The sequence below is a fragment of the Xenopus laevis genome, chromosome 1S (genome assembly GCF_017654675.1).
Source record: "Xenopus laevis strain J_2021 chromosome 1S, Xenopus_laevis_v10.1, whole genome shotgun sequence".
Lineage (NCBI taxonomy): Eukaryota > Metazoa > Chordata > Amphibia > Anura > Pipidae > Xenopus > Xenopus laevis.
This window is the reverse complement of record NC_054372.1, coordinates 150727037-150742045: the sequence shown is the minus strand read 5'-3', so window position 1 is coordinate 150742045 and position 15009 is coordinate 150727037. Positions and strand designations below refer to the sequence as shown.

The window sequence follows — 15009 nt, the reverse complement described above, 5'->3', positions numbered from 1 at the left end:
AGTGGGCACATGTGTAGGGAAAAATAAAATTTATATTTGATGATTTGAAGGTTTTCTAGGCATTTGTAGTGCTGATACGTATTCCTCCATTGAAATTTGAATTTCGCGCCGTATGCAAATTAGCCTTCGCTAGCGTAACTTCGCTTTACATAGCGAATCAACGCTAGCGCAACTTCGCAACCTTGCGCTACCCCTGTGCGCAACTTCGGATTTTAGTGAATTTGCGGAGCGCTGGCGAAACTACGCCTGGCGAAGTGCGGCGAAGTTGCGCCTGGCGCAACTTCGCATCTTAGTGAATTTGCCCCTCAGGAGGGGACAAACCCATAAACATGAAGTAACTACATCTGTATTCCTTTATGTCACTGTATTCAAAAACAATGGTAAATGGGTTTAAAAAGTCCCTACAAGAGCAGATTTGTAACTGATTTGCCATTATCTCTTTTTTTATTATTATCTGTTTTTATTATCCCACTTTATGAAAAATTCTTTCAGCTTTGGTGTAGTATTTTTGGAAGAGGAAAATACTTTAGGTAAGGTAAGCTCAATGTACAACAGTTTCGCTCTTGAAGATATTTTGCACAGAAAATTATTAGTAATAATACATTCTTCAGTAGCAGCATGGCTTGATATGTACATATGTAGTCATGTTGCTACTTAAGAACTTATTATTACTATTGTTTAAATCTATCTAAGACTTTTTAAGCATTTAGCATTTTTAGCATTTCAATTTTTAACTGAATCAAACTCTTGGGTATTTTAGCAGGATAAAGACTCACAATATTCTATTCCTTTAATCAGATCCTGGAAGTAGAAGCGAGCTTGGTCTTCAGTTAATGGTTTGGTTGTTGGAATGTCCATCACTGGTCTAAAACAAGCAAAATATTGTGATCAGTGGAGCTGTAATTTCCTAGAGGAGGTCTTTTTCGCCATACATTGAACCCCTTGGGGAGGTTTAATCACATTTGACTTACACATAGGTAAATCCCAATAGGCAGCTTTCTCAATGCTCTAATAGTGTCTGTAACTAAAGTGCATTATTGCACATTTGTGCTCATTAATGTTTTCATTCTCCAGATTTCTGCAAAATGAGATCCAACTCTTATCAATATCTATATGCAGTACATACAGTCATATGAAAAAGTTTAGGAACCCCTCTTAATTCTTTGGAGTTTTTTTTATCATTGGTTGAGCTTTCAAAGTAGCAACTTCCTTTTAATACTGTATATAACATGCCTTATGGAAACAGTAGTATTTCAGCAGTGACATAAAGTTTATTGGATTAACAGAAAATATGCAATATGCATCATAACAAAATTAATAAAACAAAACAAAATTGTACAGGTGCATACATTTGGGCACTTCAACTGAGATATTACATCAATACTTAGTTGAGCCTCCTTTTACAAATGTAACAATCTCTAGATGCCTCCTATAGCCTTTGATGAGTTTCTGGATTCTGGATGGCGGTATTTTTGACCATTTGTCCAGACAAAATCTCTCCAGTTCAGTTAAATTTGATGGCTGCCAAGCATGGACAGCCTGCTTCAAATCATCCCACAGATTTTCCATGATATTCAAGTCAGGGACTGTGACGGCCATTCCAGAATATTGTACTTCTCCCTCTGCATAAATGCCTGTAGTGTGTTTAGGGTCATTGTCTTGTTGGAATATCCAACCCCTGAGTAACTTCAACTTTGTGACTGATGCTTGAACATTATCCTGAAGAATTTGTTGATATTGGGTTGAATTCATCCGACCCTCGACTTTAACAAGGGCCCCAGTCCCTGAACTAGCCACACAAACAGCATGATGTAACCTCCATCAATTTAGACAGTAGATAGCGAGTGTTTTTCTTGGAATGGGGTATTCTTCTTCCGCCATGCAAAGCGCTTTTTGTCATGACCAAATAACTAAATTTTTTTCTCATCAGTCCAAAGCACTTTGTTCCAAAATGACTGTGACTTGTCTAAATGAGCTTTTGCATACAACAAGCGACTCTGTTTGTGGCGTGAGTGCAGAAAGGGCTTCTTTCTCATCACCTTGCCATACAGATGTTCTTTTTGCAAATTGAGCTGAATTGTAGAACGATGTACAGATACACCATCTGCAGAAAGATGTTCTTGCAGCTCTTTGGAGGTGATCTTTGGGTTGTCTGTAACCATTCTCACAATCCTCCGCATATGCCACTCCTGTATTTTTATTGGCCTGCCAGATCTGGGTTTTACAGCAACTGTGCCTTTGACCTTCCATATCCTGATTACATTTCTTACAGTTGAAACTAACTGACAGTTTAAACCTCTGAGAAAGCTTTTTGTAGCGTTCCCCTAAACCATGATACTGAACAATCTTACGTTTTCAGATCTTTTGAGAGTCCCATTCTATCACTCTTCAGAGGAGAGTCAAACAGAACACAACTTGCAATTTAACACATTAAATACCTTTTCTTATGATTAGACCAGTGATCCCCAACAAGTAACTAGTGAGCAACATGTTCCTCCCCAACCCCTTGGATGTTGCTCTCAGTGGCCTCAAAGCAGGTGGTTATTTTTTGAATTCCAGACTTGGAAGTGAGTTTTAATTGCATAAAAACAAGATGTACTGCCAAGTAGAGCCTCCTGTAGGCTGCCAGTCCACATAGGGGCTACCAATAGCCAATCATAGCCCTTATTTGGCAACCCAAGGGACTTTTTCGAGCTTGTGTTGCTCCCCAACTCTATTTACATTTGAATGTGGCTCACAGGTAAAAAAAGGTTGTGGATGAAGTTCAAGACTTAAAGTGGCCATAGACGTAGAGATCTGCTCGTTTGGTGATGTTGCCAAACAAGCGGATCTCTCCCCGATATGCACACATTGAAGTGGGCGATATCGGGCTGATGCGATCGTGGGCCCTAGGGCCCAACAATCGGATCAGAACGGAGGCCAAACGGACGGTCAGATCGCGGGACTGAATAAATAAAAAGATGCGGCCACGATCCAACGGGACTTTCTAACCTGCCCGATCTGCATCTTTCGGGCAGATATCGATCGGTAAAGCCTGTCGAGGGGGGGGGCCTCTACACACAGGCCGATAAGCTGCCGACTTGGTCTGTCGACAGCTTTTATTAGCCCATGTATGGGGAACTTTAACGAGCTAATCCAACCAATTTGGTCACATTTTCTGGCCCAGATAATATATTTAGCCCCAAACATGCGAGTAACAGATTTATTCATACAGAAACCTCTTAATCTGTCAAAAGTACAGATGGAGCACGGTGGGCAGTTACTGGCTCTGTGGGCACACATTAGCCTCTGCTTGGGTGCACTGTCCTGGACACACACCTGACATTGTTAACATGTATTTTTAGAGTGCCAACATATTGCACAGTGCTGTGCAATATGGACAAGTAAGTAGGTCCTAAATGGAGGCACTATGCATTATTCAATTGAACAGCTACTGATCTCATTATTCCCTTTCAACATGTATACACAATGAGAGTTTCCTATGCATATCCAACACTTTTCAACTTTCATCCTTTTCACCCTGTATTTGTACAGGGCTGTCATGCCAGAATTTAGTATCTACTGTAGTTATTTAGGCGTATACTATAGAACTGCTCAAACTCTTCTAAAGAGAACATACTAAAATATGACATAAGTTTGCAGTGTTTTTGTTCCTTCGTAACACAGACACTATTAGAGCTCAAATGTGCTCAAATGTCCATGTGAAAAAAGGGTAGATAAACGACAAGAAACAGAAGAAAATGAGATGGTACAATGGGACATGGTACAATGATCAATGTTTTATTCTTCAAGAGAAAATATACAGTACAAGTATGGAATCTATTATCCAGAAACCCTTTATCCAGAAAGCTCACAATTACGGGAAGGCCGTCTCCTATAGACTCCATTTTATCCAAATAATTGAAATTTTTGTGTGTGTGTGTGTGTGTGTATATATATATACACACTGTGTATATATATATATATATATATATATATATATATATATATATATATATATATATATATATATATATATATATATATATATATATATATTGTACAAGAATATAAATATAGTTAGTTATTGTCTTCTATTTTATGTCCCTTAAATGGAAAGTGAAGTAATAAGGTATCATTCATAGAATGTGCAAAAACATTTACTGCTAAAGCGTATACCACTTTATTGGTAATCTTAAAGAATTATCTTGGCAGCTCACTATATGTAGATGTGGGAAAATAGTCAGCAGTTCCGTAATTGTTCTTTGTGTTACTTACCCACTCTTCACCAGCTCAAACACTGAAAATTAAGAACAGAAGTCACTGTAAATAATCTTTTATGAACACAATACAGCTTAAAAGCAGATCTGTGCTCAGCTCAAGCGTACACCTGGAACTGCAATCTGTTACCCCCAGAAAGGTGTTGAACTATAATCAACCAGAACTCACAGGCATGGATGCTAGGAGTTATAGATCAGAAAGACCACATATTATTCAGCTGGTTCTGAAATACAACTCTGGGTGGCTAGTAAGGGTTACTCCAAGATGCATGCCAGCAACAGCTTCTTCGTACAGTTACATAGTGATGAATGACATTTTTCGCTATGTTTCACCTAAAAATGACGTCCCTAGACTTTAACGCATTTTGGCAAATTTTCACCTTTTCATGAATTTTTGGTGAAGTGAAACAGGTCAGATTCGCCAATTACTACAATACAGAGCATATCTTAGAAATCAGTGGGTCACATTTCATAGACTATGCTTTTAATCCCATAGTGCGAAAAGTATACCTTTCATAAAATAAGGGCCATTTGTCACCTTAGAGGTTTTATTTAAAGGAAAAAAGACAAAATATGGTACCTGTAGATAAAAAAAGGTGAGATGTGATAGGCTACTGCAATTGCAAATACCAAGTGACAGCCAATTAGAGTAAATACAGTAAAAAATTATCAACATACCCATGTACAGATGGTCCTCGCTAGGGTCATCCAACACCTAAGGACACAATAGGAAACAGGTAAGCTCTACAGTTGTTCTAAGTAAAAAGCTAAGCCACACCATGACAACTTGAGACCCTCGTGATATTCAACAAACATCTGAAGGGCTGAAGGTTTCAGAACCCCTAGCTAAGCCACAAACACATCTACCAATATAGAGTCTTTGATATCTCCTGACCTTTCTACAGTATTTTCAGACTCATGAATAAACTACTGTTGTCTGACAAATAAATGCAATGTGAGGAACAATCACTATAAAGGGTTCTGCTCGAAATGTGGAAAAAGTCACTCGGGATTCATTTGTCAAAACACAAGGCAAATCATGGCATGCTTTATACAGGAATTGAGAAGGTAGATCTGGCAAGTGTCTTGGCAGGCTGTGAACACATAGAAATACTTGCTACTGGAAAAATAGTTCTGCGTTATTTAAAAGCAGTCTTTGCATTGGCCATACATCAGCAGGCCTCAGCCAGAAGCTTCTCTCAGGTTGTATTTAGAGAGAATAAACAGTTATGCTATGATACATGTTATGAGCACTGCTGGTGCATAGAAACCATTCAGGATAATTTAATAGTGGGCACACAGATCTCATTTAATATTTCCATGCTCAGGTTTTTCCATATAAACTGCCAAGTGCTCTGCTTATTTATTTAAGGGTCACTGTGAGACATTCATATATATACATAATTTAAATAACATGAGCACTGCGTAACATCACTGGCACATAGGAAATGTAAATGCCACTGTACACAACGAAAAATGCTTAGGGATTAATCATGAGACTGAAGAACACTCAAGTCTAACAAGCATCTCTCTCGAGACAACAAGGAGGTACATTCAGATTAAGTGGACCATACCATGTTAAAAGCAGAGGCACACACAGAGTGCTTCAAAGTAACACAGTTTCTTCAACCAAACGTGTGTTACATTGGCACAAACAGATATTTTTACATGAGTGGATGTTTGTAATAATGAAGCCCAATAATGTATTCATGCCATTGTTTAGTCACAACTCAATATATCAATAAGCTTATGGCTAGAAATAGCCCTACAACCAAGAAACATCTTATCGCTTTGGACGGAGATCTTCCATGGCCCTGTTCTACCACTGCATAAAGTTCAGCCAAGAGGAAATACAAAAATCATGAAAAAATTGCTAGAACTTCATTTTATGGGTTCTGTATGTTATTATTAGCCCTAGTTTTTACCAGATGCATGAGGCACTGGGGCCCATAAACTTCAGAAAGTCTTGCACTGACATCTTCTATGGCCCTGTTCCACCACTGCATAAAATTTAGCCAAGAGGTAATACAAAAATCATGAAAGAATTGCTAGATCTTAAATTTTATGGGTTCTGTATATGATTAGACCTGATTTTTGCTACATGCTGATCTGAACAATTTGATTAAAAAAGGAAGGATCCTTACATGGGAGTAACTATCAGGAAAAATACCCTGTGACTTTTGGGGGGCCCAGGAGGACACTGACTAAATAATTTCTATTTATGAAAAATGAATTTTTCCCAAAGTTTAAAGGTCCCTAAAATGGTTTTGCTGTAGGGCTCAGTAACCTCTGCTTACACCACTGGATCCAAACATCTGCATAGCATTGTGTGAATAGTCTTTTTTACATTTAACTACCAGTAGGATTCAGCTGGATATGAATTGGAGCCAACAATACTGCATTGAAGTTTGCAGTTGGATCAAAACCTATTATAGTCAAACATTTTAGCTCAGAAACAGAAAACAATGAAAGAAAACTGAATGAGAAGCCAGAACTGTGGTATTCTAAGGTACATGCTAAAATCTATGATCTTACAATCTAATCTAAACATTTTCCTTATGCTTAGGGCTAATTTATGAATGCAAGGATATTTGAGAACTGAAATAGATACGTGATTCAGGCTTAGCCAAGATATAATAATAATTCTAAATGTGGAAGATTTAAAAAGAGTTAAAAGGCCTAAGATCTGGTTTTTCAGACAGCTGCTATCAAGTATTTGCCACACCACAAAGCATGCTTTCACACTTCAGCATTATGGCACCAGTACATGATACAAAAAAATTATAGCTCATGGCTTTAGTTGGCCTTTAAATCACACTGCAAATAGTAAAGCCCAACTAAATGCAGTATATATAGTATATATAATATCTTCTAGATATAAGACAAATACCAATTTAATAATGATAACAGGACCCTTGAGACACACTTACAAGCCAAAACACGAGTTTTTCATATAGCTATAGAAACAATAAATCCAAAGAACACTTTTGCTGTAATAGAAACCTGGAAATGAATGGAAAAGAATGAATTTTCGGTGTGCAATATCAGAAGGAGTTGGCTTGAGCTTTCTGTGACCTCAATATTAATTCAGGGTTGGGAACATGGGGCTTTAGTTTTATTTAAAGACTTAAACAATTCAGACTGAGAATACATATCCACCAGCTAGAACATTACCATGGAAACGTATGGACTAACTGCTGTAAGCAGCCCCAGAAAATATGTATTAATAAGGTAAGGCTCCCTTTCCTGGATAATGTTATCCAGAGTTTGGAAGGAGAGATGTAACACAAAAGGACATCAGGCTAGCTCCTGGGAGTGGCAGGTTAAATCAACTCTATAACTCGGGGTTATAGATGCATAAATGACATCAGTACAAAAAAGTTGCCCATTTTTGGATGGTCACTTCCTCTTATGATTGCAAAGACGTATATGTCAACTATATTGTATCAATACCAATGTGGGACAATCATGTGCCCAAAGATATTAGCATGCTTTAGTCTACATAGGTTTAAAGCTACATCTGAACTCCACATGCTTATATTATCTCTCTGAACTTCAGTTATAAAACAAGACATATGCATAATGTGCTCTCTCTATAAAAGATCCTTAAATAACTTGGCCTTCCATTACCTCAATCAGCTTGACAACATTTGGATGATCCAACTTCCTCAGAATAGCTATTTCCTGATAGATTCTGTCAATGGGCCCCATGGCCTGAACACCACCATCAGTAGTTGTTTTGGCACCTCTGGGAGGGGGGCGGCCTGTGCAAAAAGTATTCTGGTCAATATTAGGAAAAAAAAGTTTTCAATCTCATTTACTGGTTAAACAATAACAACATTTCTGATGATATTAAATACGACTAATGGGAAATCATTTTAGATATGAATTATACAGATACATTTGTGAAATTTAATATGTCTATACCCTACCATATAACCATTTTCACAGAATTACATTAATTATATCTTAGTTTTGATCGATTACAAGCTACTGTTTTATTATTACAGAGAAAAGGGGAATCATTTTTAAAAATTTGGATTTTTTGGATAAAATGGAGTCTATGGGAGATTGCCTTTCTGTAATTCTGAGCTTTCTGGATAATGGGTTTCCAGATAACGGATCCCATACTGTATATGATAGTAAAAAATCCATTGTGTATTTGTAATGAATAAGCAGCGTTCTTTGCTGAGCATTTTTCTCGAGTATCGTTATATGTTTTGGTGTAAAAAAAATAGAACATCAATGGCAAAATTACAGTTTTTTTAGATTTTGCACCTTGCCCCCAACATTGCACCATAAAGTGCTCTTTTAGCCTGATGTTTGCCTCCCTGCCCTGTGAACCACCCAACCAGTACGTTACTCACGTGGAAATCCTGCTTGTCTCATAAGCTTCTTCTTTGAAAGAACCTTCATTGCCTAATACGTAATGAAATAAACAGGAATAAGAATACAGTGAATATACACATATACAGTACATATACCTGTATATATATATATATATATATATATATATATATATATATATATATATATATATATATATATAGACATATAACTAGATAGGTGCACTCAGATAGCCATGTTAATGCCTAGGTGCTGGACAAAAATTCCTGATTACGGCTTGAGTTTGTAAGCCGAAACGTTGAAATAAATCTACCAGCTTTTTTTCACTTATCAAGACCTATGTGTGCGGAAGTTTTTTTTGTTATATATATATATATATATATATATATATATGCCAAGCAATATGTCCTTTATCTAGAGAGAGAGAGAGAGAGAGAGAGAGAGAGAGAGAGAGAGAGAGAGAGAGAGAGAGAGAGAGAGAGAGAGAGAGAGAGAGAGAGAGAGAGAGAGAGACCAGTGAAGTAAGGAAACAAATTATGTTAGGTAGAGAACTAATTAAGTGCTCTTAACCCAAACAATTCCAATGGATTTTAATTTAAATTAAAAAAATATTATGGAATACATGAAAATTAATGACTAATTTAACTTGATTGTATTGTTGAGAAACACACTAATAATCACTTGTGAACAAATCTAGCATTTCTCAATTCCCTAAAAAGCTTGAAATAAGACATTTGCTGATCATCAACTTAACTGAGAGTGACAAAAAATATTTCTTTGCAGCAGTTTCACTTTATCACATGCTAAGCAGACAAAAAATGCAAGAGAGAACAATATGTGCTGGTCATTTATCTGCTGTTTTTTCTGGTTTCTGATGATGAAAAGAACACATCCCTTACTTACATAGTACATGTTATCATCTTCATTATATGCCAGTTTTACCACCCCATAGGAGCCCTAAGAAAGGAGACAGAGATTATTCCTTCAGCAATAGGAATAGTTATCCTGCTGGGTAAGTGAATATCTGTTCTATTCAACCCATAATCATCATTCTTATGGGTTGATTACTGAGGGAAAGTAATGGCTGCATCTATGTTTCATTTGAGTTACAGTAAAATGGAAGAAATAGATTTGCCAGATTAGTAAAGAACTAACAAACTGTGTGCACAGAGAAGTTGGTGGGTCAGAACAAATATAGAATGATGTGACTGCATGTGTGACTTCTATTCAAGATTTGTGAATGTGCTCACAGTTTAGAGTGAACACTGATTACAATGAAAAGCAACTACAGAGATACTGTTAGAGGAGTATGCAGTGTGAATACAGGGAAAACAAGGGGAAAATTGGATATAAACTGCAACTGCGACTGGACACATTGTTAACTGCATGAATATTGGGGTAAATAGATTCTGGCAATGTATGGTGAGTGACATACAGGGAAGTCACTGAAATCTAATATACCCATATAACGTTAGTGGAGATGGTTAATTTTTCAATTAGAATGTAAATATTAAGGGCCATAAATCATTTTATCTATTCATTTTTTCCCCAGATCCTCAAACATTTTATACTGCTTTTTTTTGTTGTTGCTATAACTGTGCTATAATGTTCTGTGCACAGGTCCACAGATCATAAGCAAATACAATACAGTTGTAGCAGAGAATTGTGACCCTACAAACAACACAGTTTATTAAACCAACCTACAATGACAATATAACCTCTTTTTGGCCTTCTGACATCATAGAGGTAAACAAGCAGACTCACCTTCCCAATTTCATCTCTTAACTGGTACTGGTTCAGTTGGACGCAATCCTAAAATTAAATACAATTAAGTGGTTTAAAAAACAGGCATGCAAGAACAGAAACACTGTTGTTATGATCTAATAAAAGTATTGTAAAGGTATGGGACCTGCTACCCTGGATCACTACTAAAAATGATGTACACATTAAATAAACCCAACAGGATGGTTTGACCTCCAATATGTAATAATTATATCTTAGCTGGGATCAAGTACAAGGTACTTGTTTATCAAAACAAGGCGTTTTATTAGCACAACATGTTTTATTATTACAGAGAAAAAGGAAAACAGGTTTTAAAAATGGAAAGTAAATAAAGTAGTAATTTGAGGAGAGCACTCAGAAGCAATTCTGCTGTGAATATTATTTATTCCAAGACGACATCACACACAACATGTTTCAGGGCCTTATGTGCCCTTTCTCAAGTGGAATGTAAGGCCCTAAACATGTTGTGTGTGATGTAGTCTTGGAATAAATAATATTCACAGCAGAATTGCTTCTGAGTGCTCTCCTCAAACTACTATTTTAGGAGTCTCCATAGGGATTGCGGTAACCCTGTTGAGGACCGATGCACCAATACTCCTTCTAATCATAGGCAGAGAGTAAAGGTGGCCATACACGGGCCGATAAAAGCTGCCGACAGACCGAGTCGGCAGCTTATTGGCCCGTGTATGGGGGCCCCCGACGGGCTTCCCCGATCGAGATCTGGCCGAAAGTCGGCCAGATCTCGATCAGATGGGATTAAAAATCCCGTCGGATCGCGGCCGCATCTGTTCGTTGATGCGGTCCCGCAATCCGACCGCCCGTTTGGCGAACGCTAGGATCCGATCGTTGGGCCCTAGGGCCCACGATCGGATCAGCCCGATATTGCCCACCTCAAGGTGGGCATATCGGAGGGAGATCCGCTCGTTTGGCGACATCGCCAAACGAGCGGATCTATCCGTGTATGGCCACCTTTAGAACAACCTCCATTGTTCCTTTTAAAAATGGAATTATTTGATTAATTTGCCCATGAGGAAGTATTCTAAGATACGAAACGCGTTGGGCTCTGATAATGCTCTGTTAAGTCTGAATTTATACATAAATAAAAGTTGAAATTTATTCTCAAAAATATTGTGTCTGAATGACAAGTACCTAAGAAATTTAATAGCAGACACAAACGTTACAACCAGAAGCATGTGACACGAGGAGAGAGCCGAGTTCCGGAAGCAACATGCCAAAAGTAACCATCAGAACCGGAGTTTGCAGCAGAACTCCCCCTCTCTAAACCATCCATCCAGATCGCTGATCCGACCAGCACATCACCCCAGGAGGACTGTACCACCGGACCGCAAACATCAGAGGTTTAAAGTGCACTCCAATACCACTGTCCGGTAAGCATAAACATTTTGTCTCCCTTTACACGCAAGCCATCTTTTCTGCGCTATTTGAGATTCTCCCCGCTAGGTATAACGCCGACGAGACCTACTACAACAGGACACTGAAGCGATCACGATTTAACAGTGCAAGACATTCTACCAATCGCCTGTGAGTAGTTCTCTAGCGCACATTACCCTTTATCTAAAGGATAATACAATATCGGGTTTTTTCCTTTCTAGGTAATTCTTGACATTCTAACATAGCGCACCTAACTTTGCTTTCACGGTTTATTTGTATGTGGATACGTGGATCCACTCTTTCAATTGATGCAGCTTAAACCCCCCAGTCACCCAGCAAGCGCGGATTTTCATCCCCTCCTTCCTAATAATACAAATATAGTCATACGTTACATTTCAATGCAAATATGTCAAACATGTAACTATTAATTGATTGTTTGTGTCTGATATTTATTTCTGAATAACTATACAAAAAAAACTCCTAATATTTAATAAAAGTATTCCGCAGAAAAGAAACCAGAATCAAATTCCCATACAGAGCAGTTAAAAGAAGAAACATTTTATTGTTACCTGACAACCTGTGATGGAAACCTGGTGAGATTCTACGGTTGGTTTTCGTGGCAGACGAGGAGAGGACTGTGGCGATGTTACTGGAGAGTAGGGCAGTGAAGGATAAATATATTGTCCATTCATTCCTAGGCTATTACTAGATGCTGGAGTAGACTGAGATCGTTCTTGAAGGGAAAGTTTTCTATTTGTCATGCTGAGTTTGCCTTTGCAATCTTTATGGTCTACTGGAAGCACTTTACGTTTATCAATCTTGCCTTCACTTTCATTCATTCTATGCAGGTCAGACTCTACTCCACTCCACTCCTGGAATTCACCATCTTGATGTCTGGACTGGCCATTCTGCTCAGACTCTATCTTAGTAATAGCTGGATCATATTCTGTTACTACTATAACTGATTCCATGCCTAGGTCAATGCTCAGGGTTGAAAAGTTACAGACTATGTGAGGTTGAATTGTAGTTTCATGATCATCTTGTAGGATGGACCTCTCAGAAGAAGCCCTCTTGGACACACATGATGACATGGTGTATGATGCAGCTGCATACACTCACTTAATCTGCTTCCATTGGAACCTATAAAAACAAACATGGCTCAGATGAAGAGTTTGTAAGTTCTTCATAATTATTGAATTCCCATAATCAAGCAAGATACAAACAATATTTACCTTTTGTTTGTATCTTGCATAAGCAGAAATGATCATTGGTGCGCACCTTTGAAAAAAGAATACATGTATGTAAGCAAAATTAATTTGCATCATGTATGCATGTACATATGTTAATGGCTTAAATTCTGCGCTTCAAGTGTACAGAACACAATGATGATCTCTTCACTAGCACTGCAGCCCCATGTCTGGATTTGTTGGCAGGCCATAAAGGCTTGTGCTAGATTCCTACGTGGGTCCATCTTTTTGAAATCTGGACCCTACCCATACTTGCACTAAGGAGAGGGTGCAACTTTGTGCCCACAATCCTGCCAGATGTTGTTATTTCTGTGGGTACCAACCCGGTGCAGGACTCTAGCCTGTGCATAGGACGGTACAAAATAAAGGGCGGTATGCCACTCAGCCCCATCTGAATCTCAGATTTTGAGATCTGTTTAAATCTTCTCTGGGAGCAGTCCTCAGGGGCAGGGAAAAACTACCCTCAGTGGTGTAACTAGAGTTTGGGGGCCCCCCTGCAGACAAACATGGAGAACTAATGAAACACATGGTAGCCAGCACATACCACCCAACATTTTGGAAACAGAAAGAGGGACAAAAAGATTTGACTTTTTTTTTTTTAATTGACCACGCCCATTTTTGTGGCCACACCCCATAATTACCATATCCATTTAAAAAAAATTGCCAGGTTATGAAAGTTTGAAGCAGAACTACCACCGAAAAACGATCAACATGACCTTTAGGAAACTTTTTATGTAGATTGATATTTTGAAAAGAAAATTTTTAGTGTCAGTATTCTTTTGCCTCTCCCCTCCAGTCCCCGGCGGCCACAGCAGCTAGGAAACTTTCGGCTTGTTCCCCTTCCCACTCTGCTAGTCTGCTGCTGCTCTCGTTTTTCACCTTGTGGGGCAAGCATCCTGCATCCCAAACTTCCAGCCCTGCAGCCATTGTCCTGCCACCGGGAAGCTTCCTGTGAGTGATCAGTGCAGGTAAGTGCCATTCTCAGCAGCTGTGTGCACTGCAATCCAGATCTGGGAAAAGTTCCTCTCAGCCTGACCGCCCAGGAGGCACTCACTCCCACACTCCCTCCAGGCTGTGCGTGTGATGTCACTTCCGGGTTCGCACGGCACATCAGTGACCCGGAAGCAGCGGCTGTGGCAGCTGTTATTGATACAATAGTTGCTAATATAGTGAATAAAGTACCCCCTCTTGTAAAATATAAGGATATTATAAGTTACCAAGGAGTTTCATGACCATATAAAAACACGAGGCCGAAGGCCGAGTGTTTTTATATAGGTCATGGAACTCCGAGGTAACTTCTAATATCCTTATATTTTACAACTGGGGGTACTTTATTTATTATAATACACAAATTTAAGTGAGTCATGTGACAGAAATGACATCAGTACTCACCGTTTATAACTGATGACATCAGTACTCACCGTTTATAAGGATATAATTTACAAGATATTCATGGCTTTTGTGTATTATATTCCAAATACATTGCTGATAAATGTATCAACTCATGTAGCCACTACATGTATCCAATTGTAACAATTCAGAATATGCTCCTGGATCACTGAGCTGCCAGATTGAAACACCAGAGACAGGAACATTAAACTTTAAACTTCAATTTTGAAAAAAAAAAAAAAAAAAAAAAAAAAAATGTAAAATGGAAAGCAACTAAACTGAAAAAAGTGCTTGGAAGGTGAACAACCCCTTTAAAAGAAATTGATCCTTGGTTGAACCTGGTTTCTCCTTCTGAGCTAAAATGTATAAATATGGCATAATAATAGTAGCAGTATTAATAATCGCCTAACACAATGGCTTTTGCATAACATGAATAGGTAGTAAATGGTCAAAGAAGCATTTTTTGCTATATTTCAGGGCATTACTCCTCCTCATAAACATGAAAGCCTTTCATTCCTCTGCACCTAACTACATCTCTTCTCATCGGACTCTGTTCATATGTGCAATGTATTTTGACATAAAAATATTATCTT

The 15009-nt window shown here is 38.3% G+C and overlaps 1 protein-coding gene across 2 annotated transcripts in view; it reads right to left on the bottom strand.

Moving 5' to 3' along the window:
- Nucleotides 1-15009, bottom strand: part of camkk2.S (calcium/calmodulin-dependent protein kinase kinase 2, beta S homeolog) — a 46672-nt gene that overhangs the window by 15608 nt on the left and 16055 nt on the right. Inside the window, exons 2-10 of one of the 2 annotated variants that reach the window (XM_018244199.2) lie at nt 13013-13058; nt 12350-12920; nt 10371-10418; nt 9510-9563; nt 8627-8678; nt 7890-8023; nt 4938-4974; nt 4258-4279; nt 777-865 (exon numbers count right to left, since the gene is read on the bottom strand). In XM_018244199.2, the coding sequence (XP_018099688.1) occupies nt 777-865; nt 4258-4279; nt 4938-4974; nt 7890-8023; nt 8627-8678; nt 9510-9563; nt 10371-10418; nt 12350-12871 (958 nt within the window). In that variant the 5' untranslated portion in view covers nt 12872-12920; nt 13013-13058. The remainder of the gene's footprint in view (nt 1-776; nt 866-4257; nt 4280-4937; nt 4975-7889; nt 8024-8626; nt 8679-9509; nt 9564-10370; nt 10419-12349; nt 12921-13012; nt 13059-15009) is intronic. The other variant, XM_018244200.2, reaches the window with a different exon arrangement.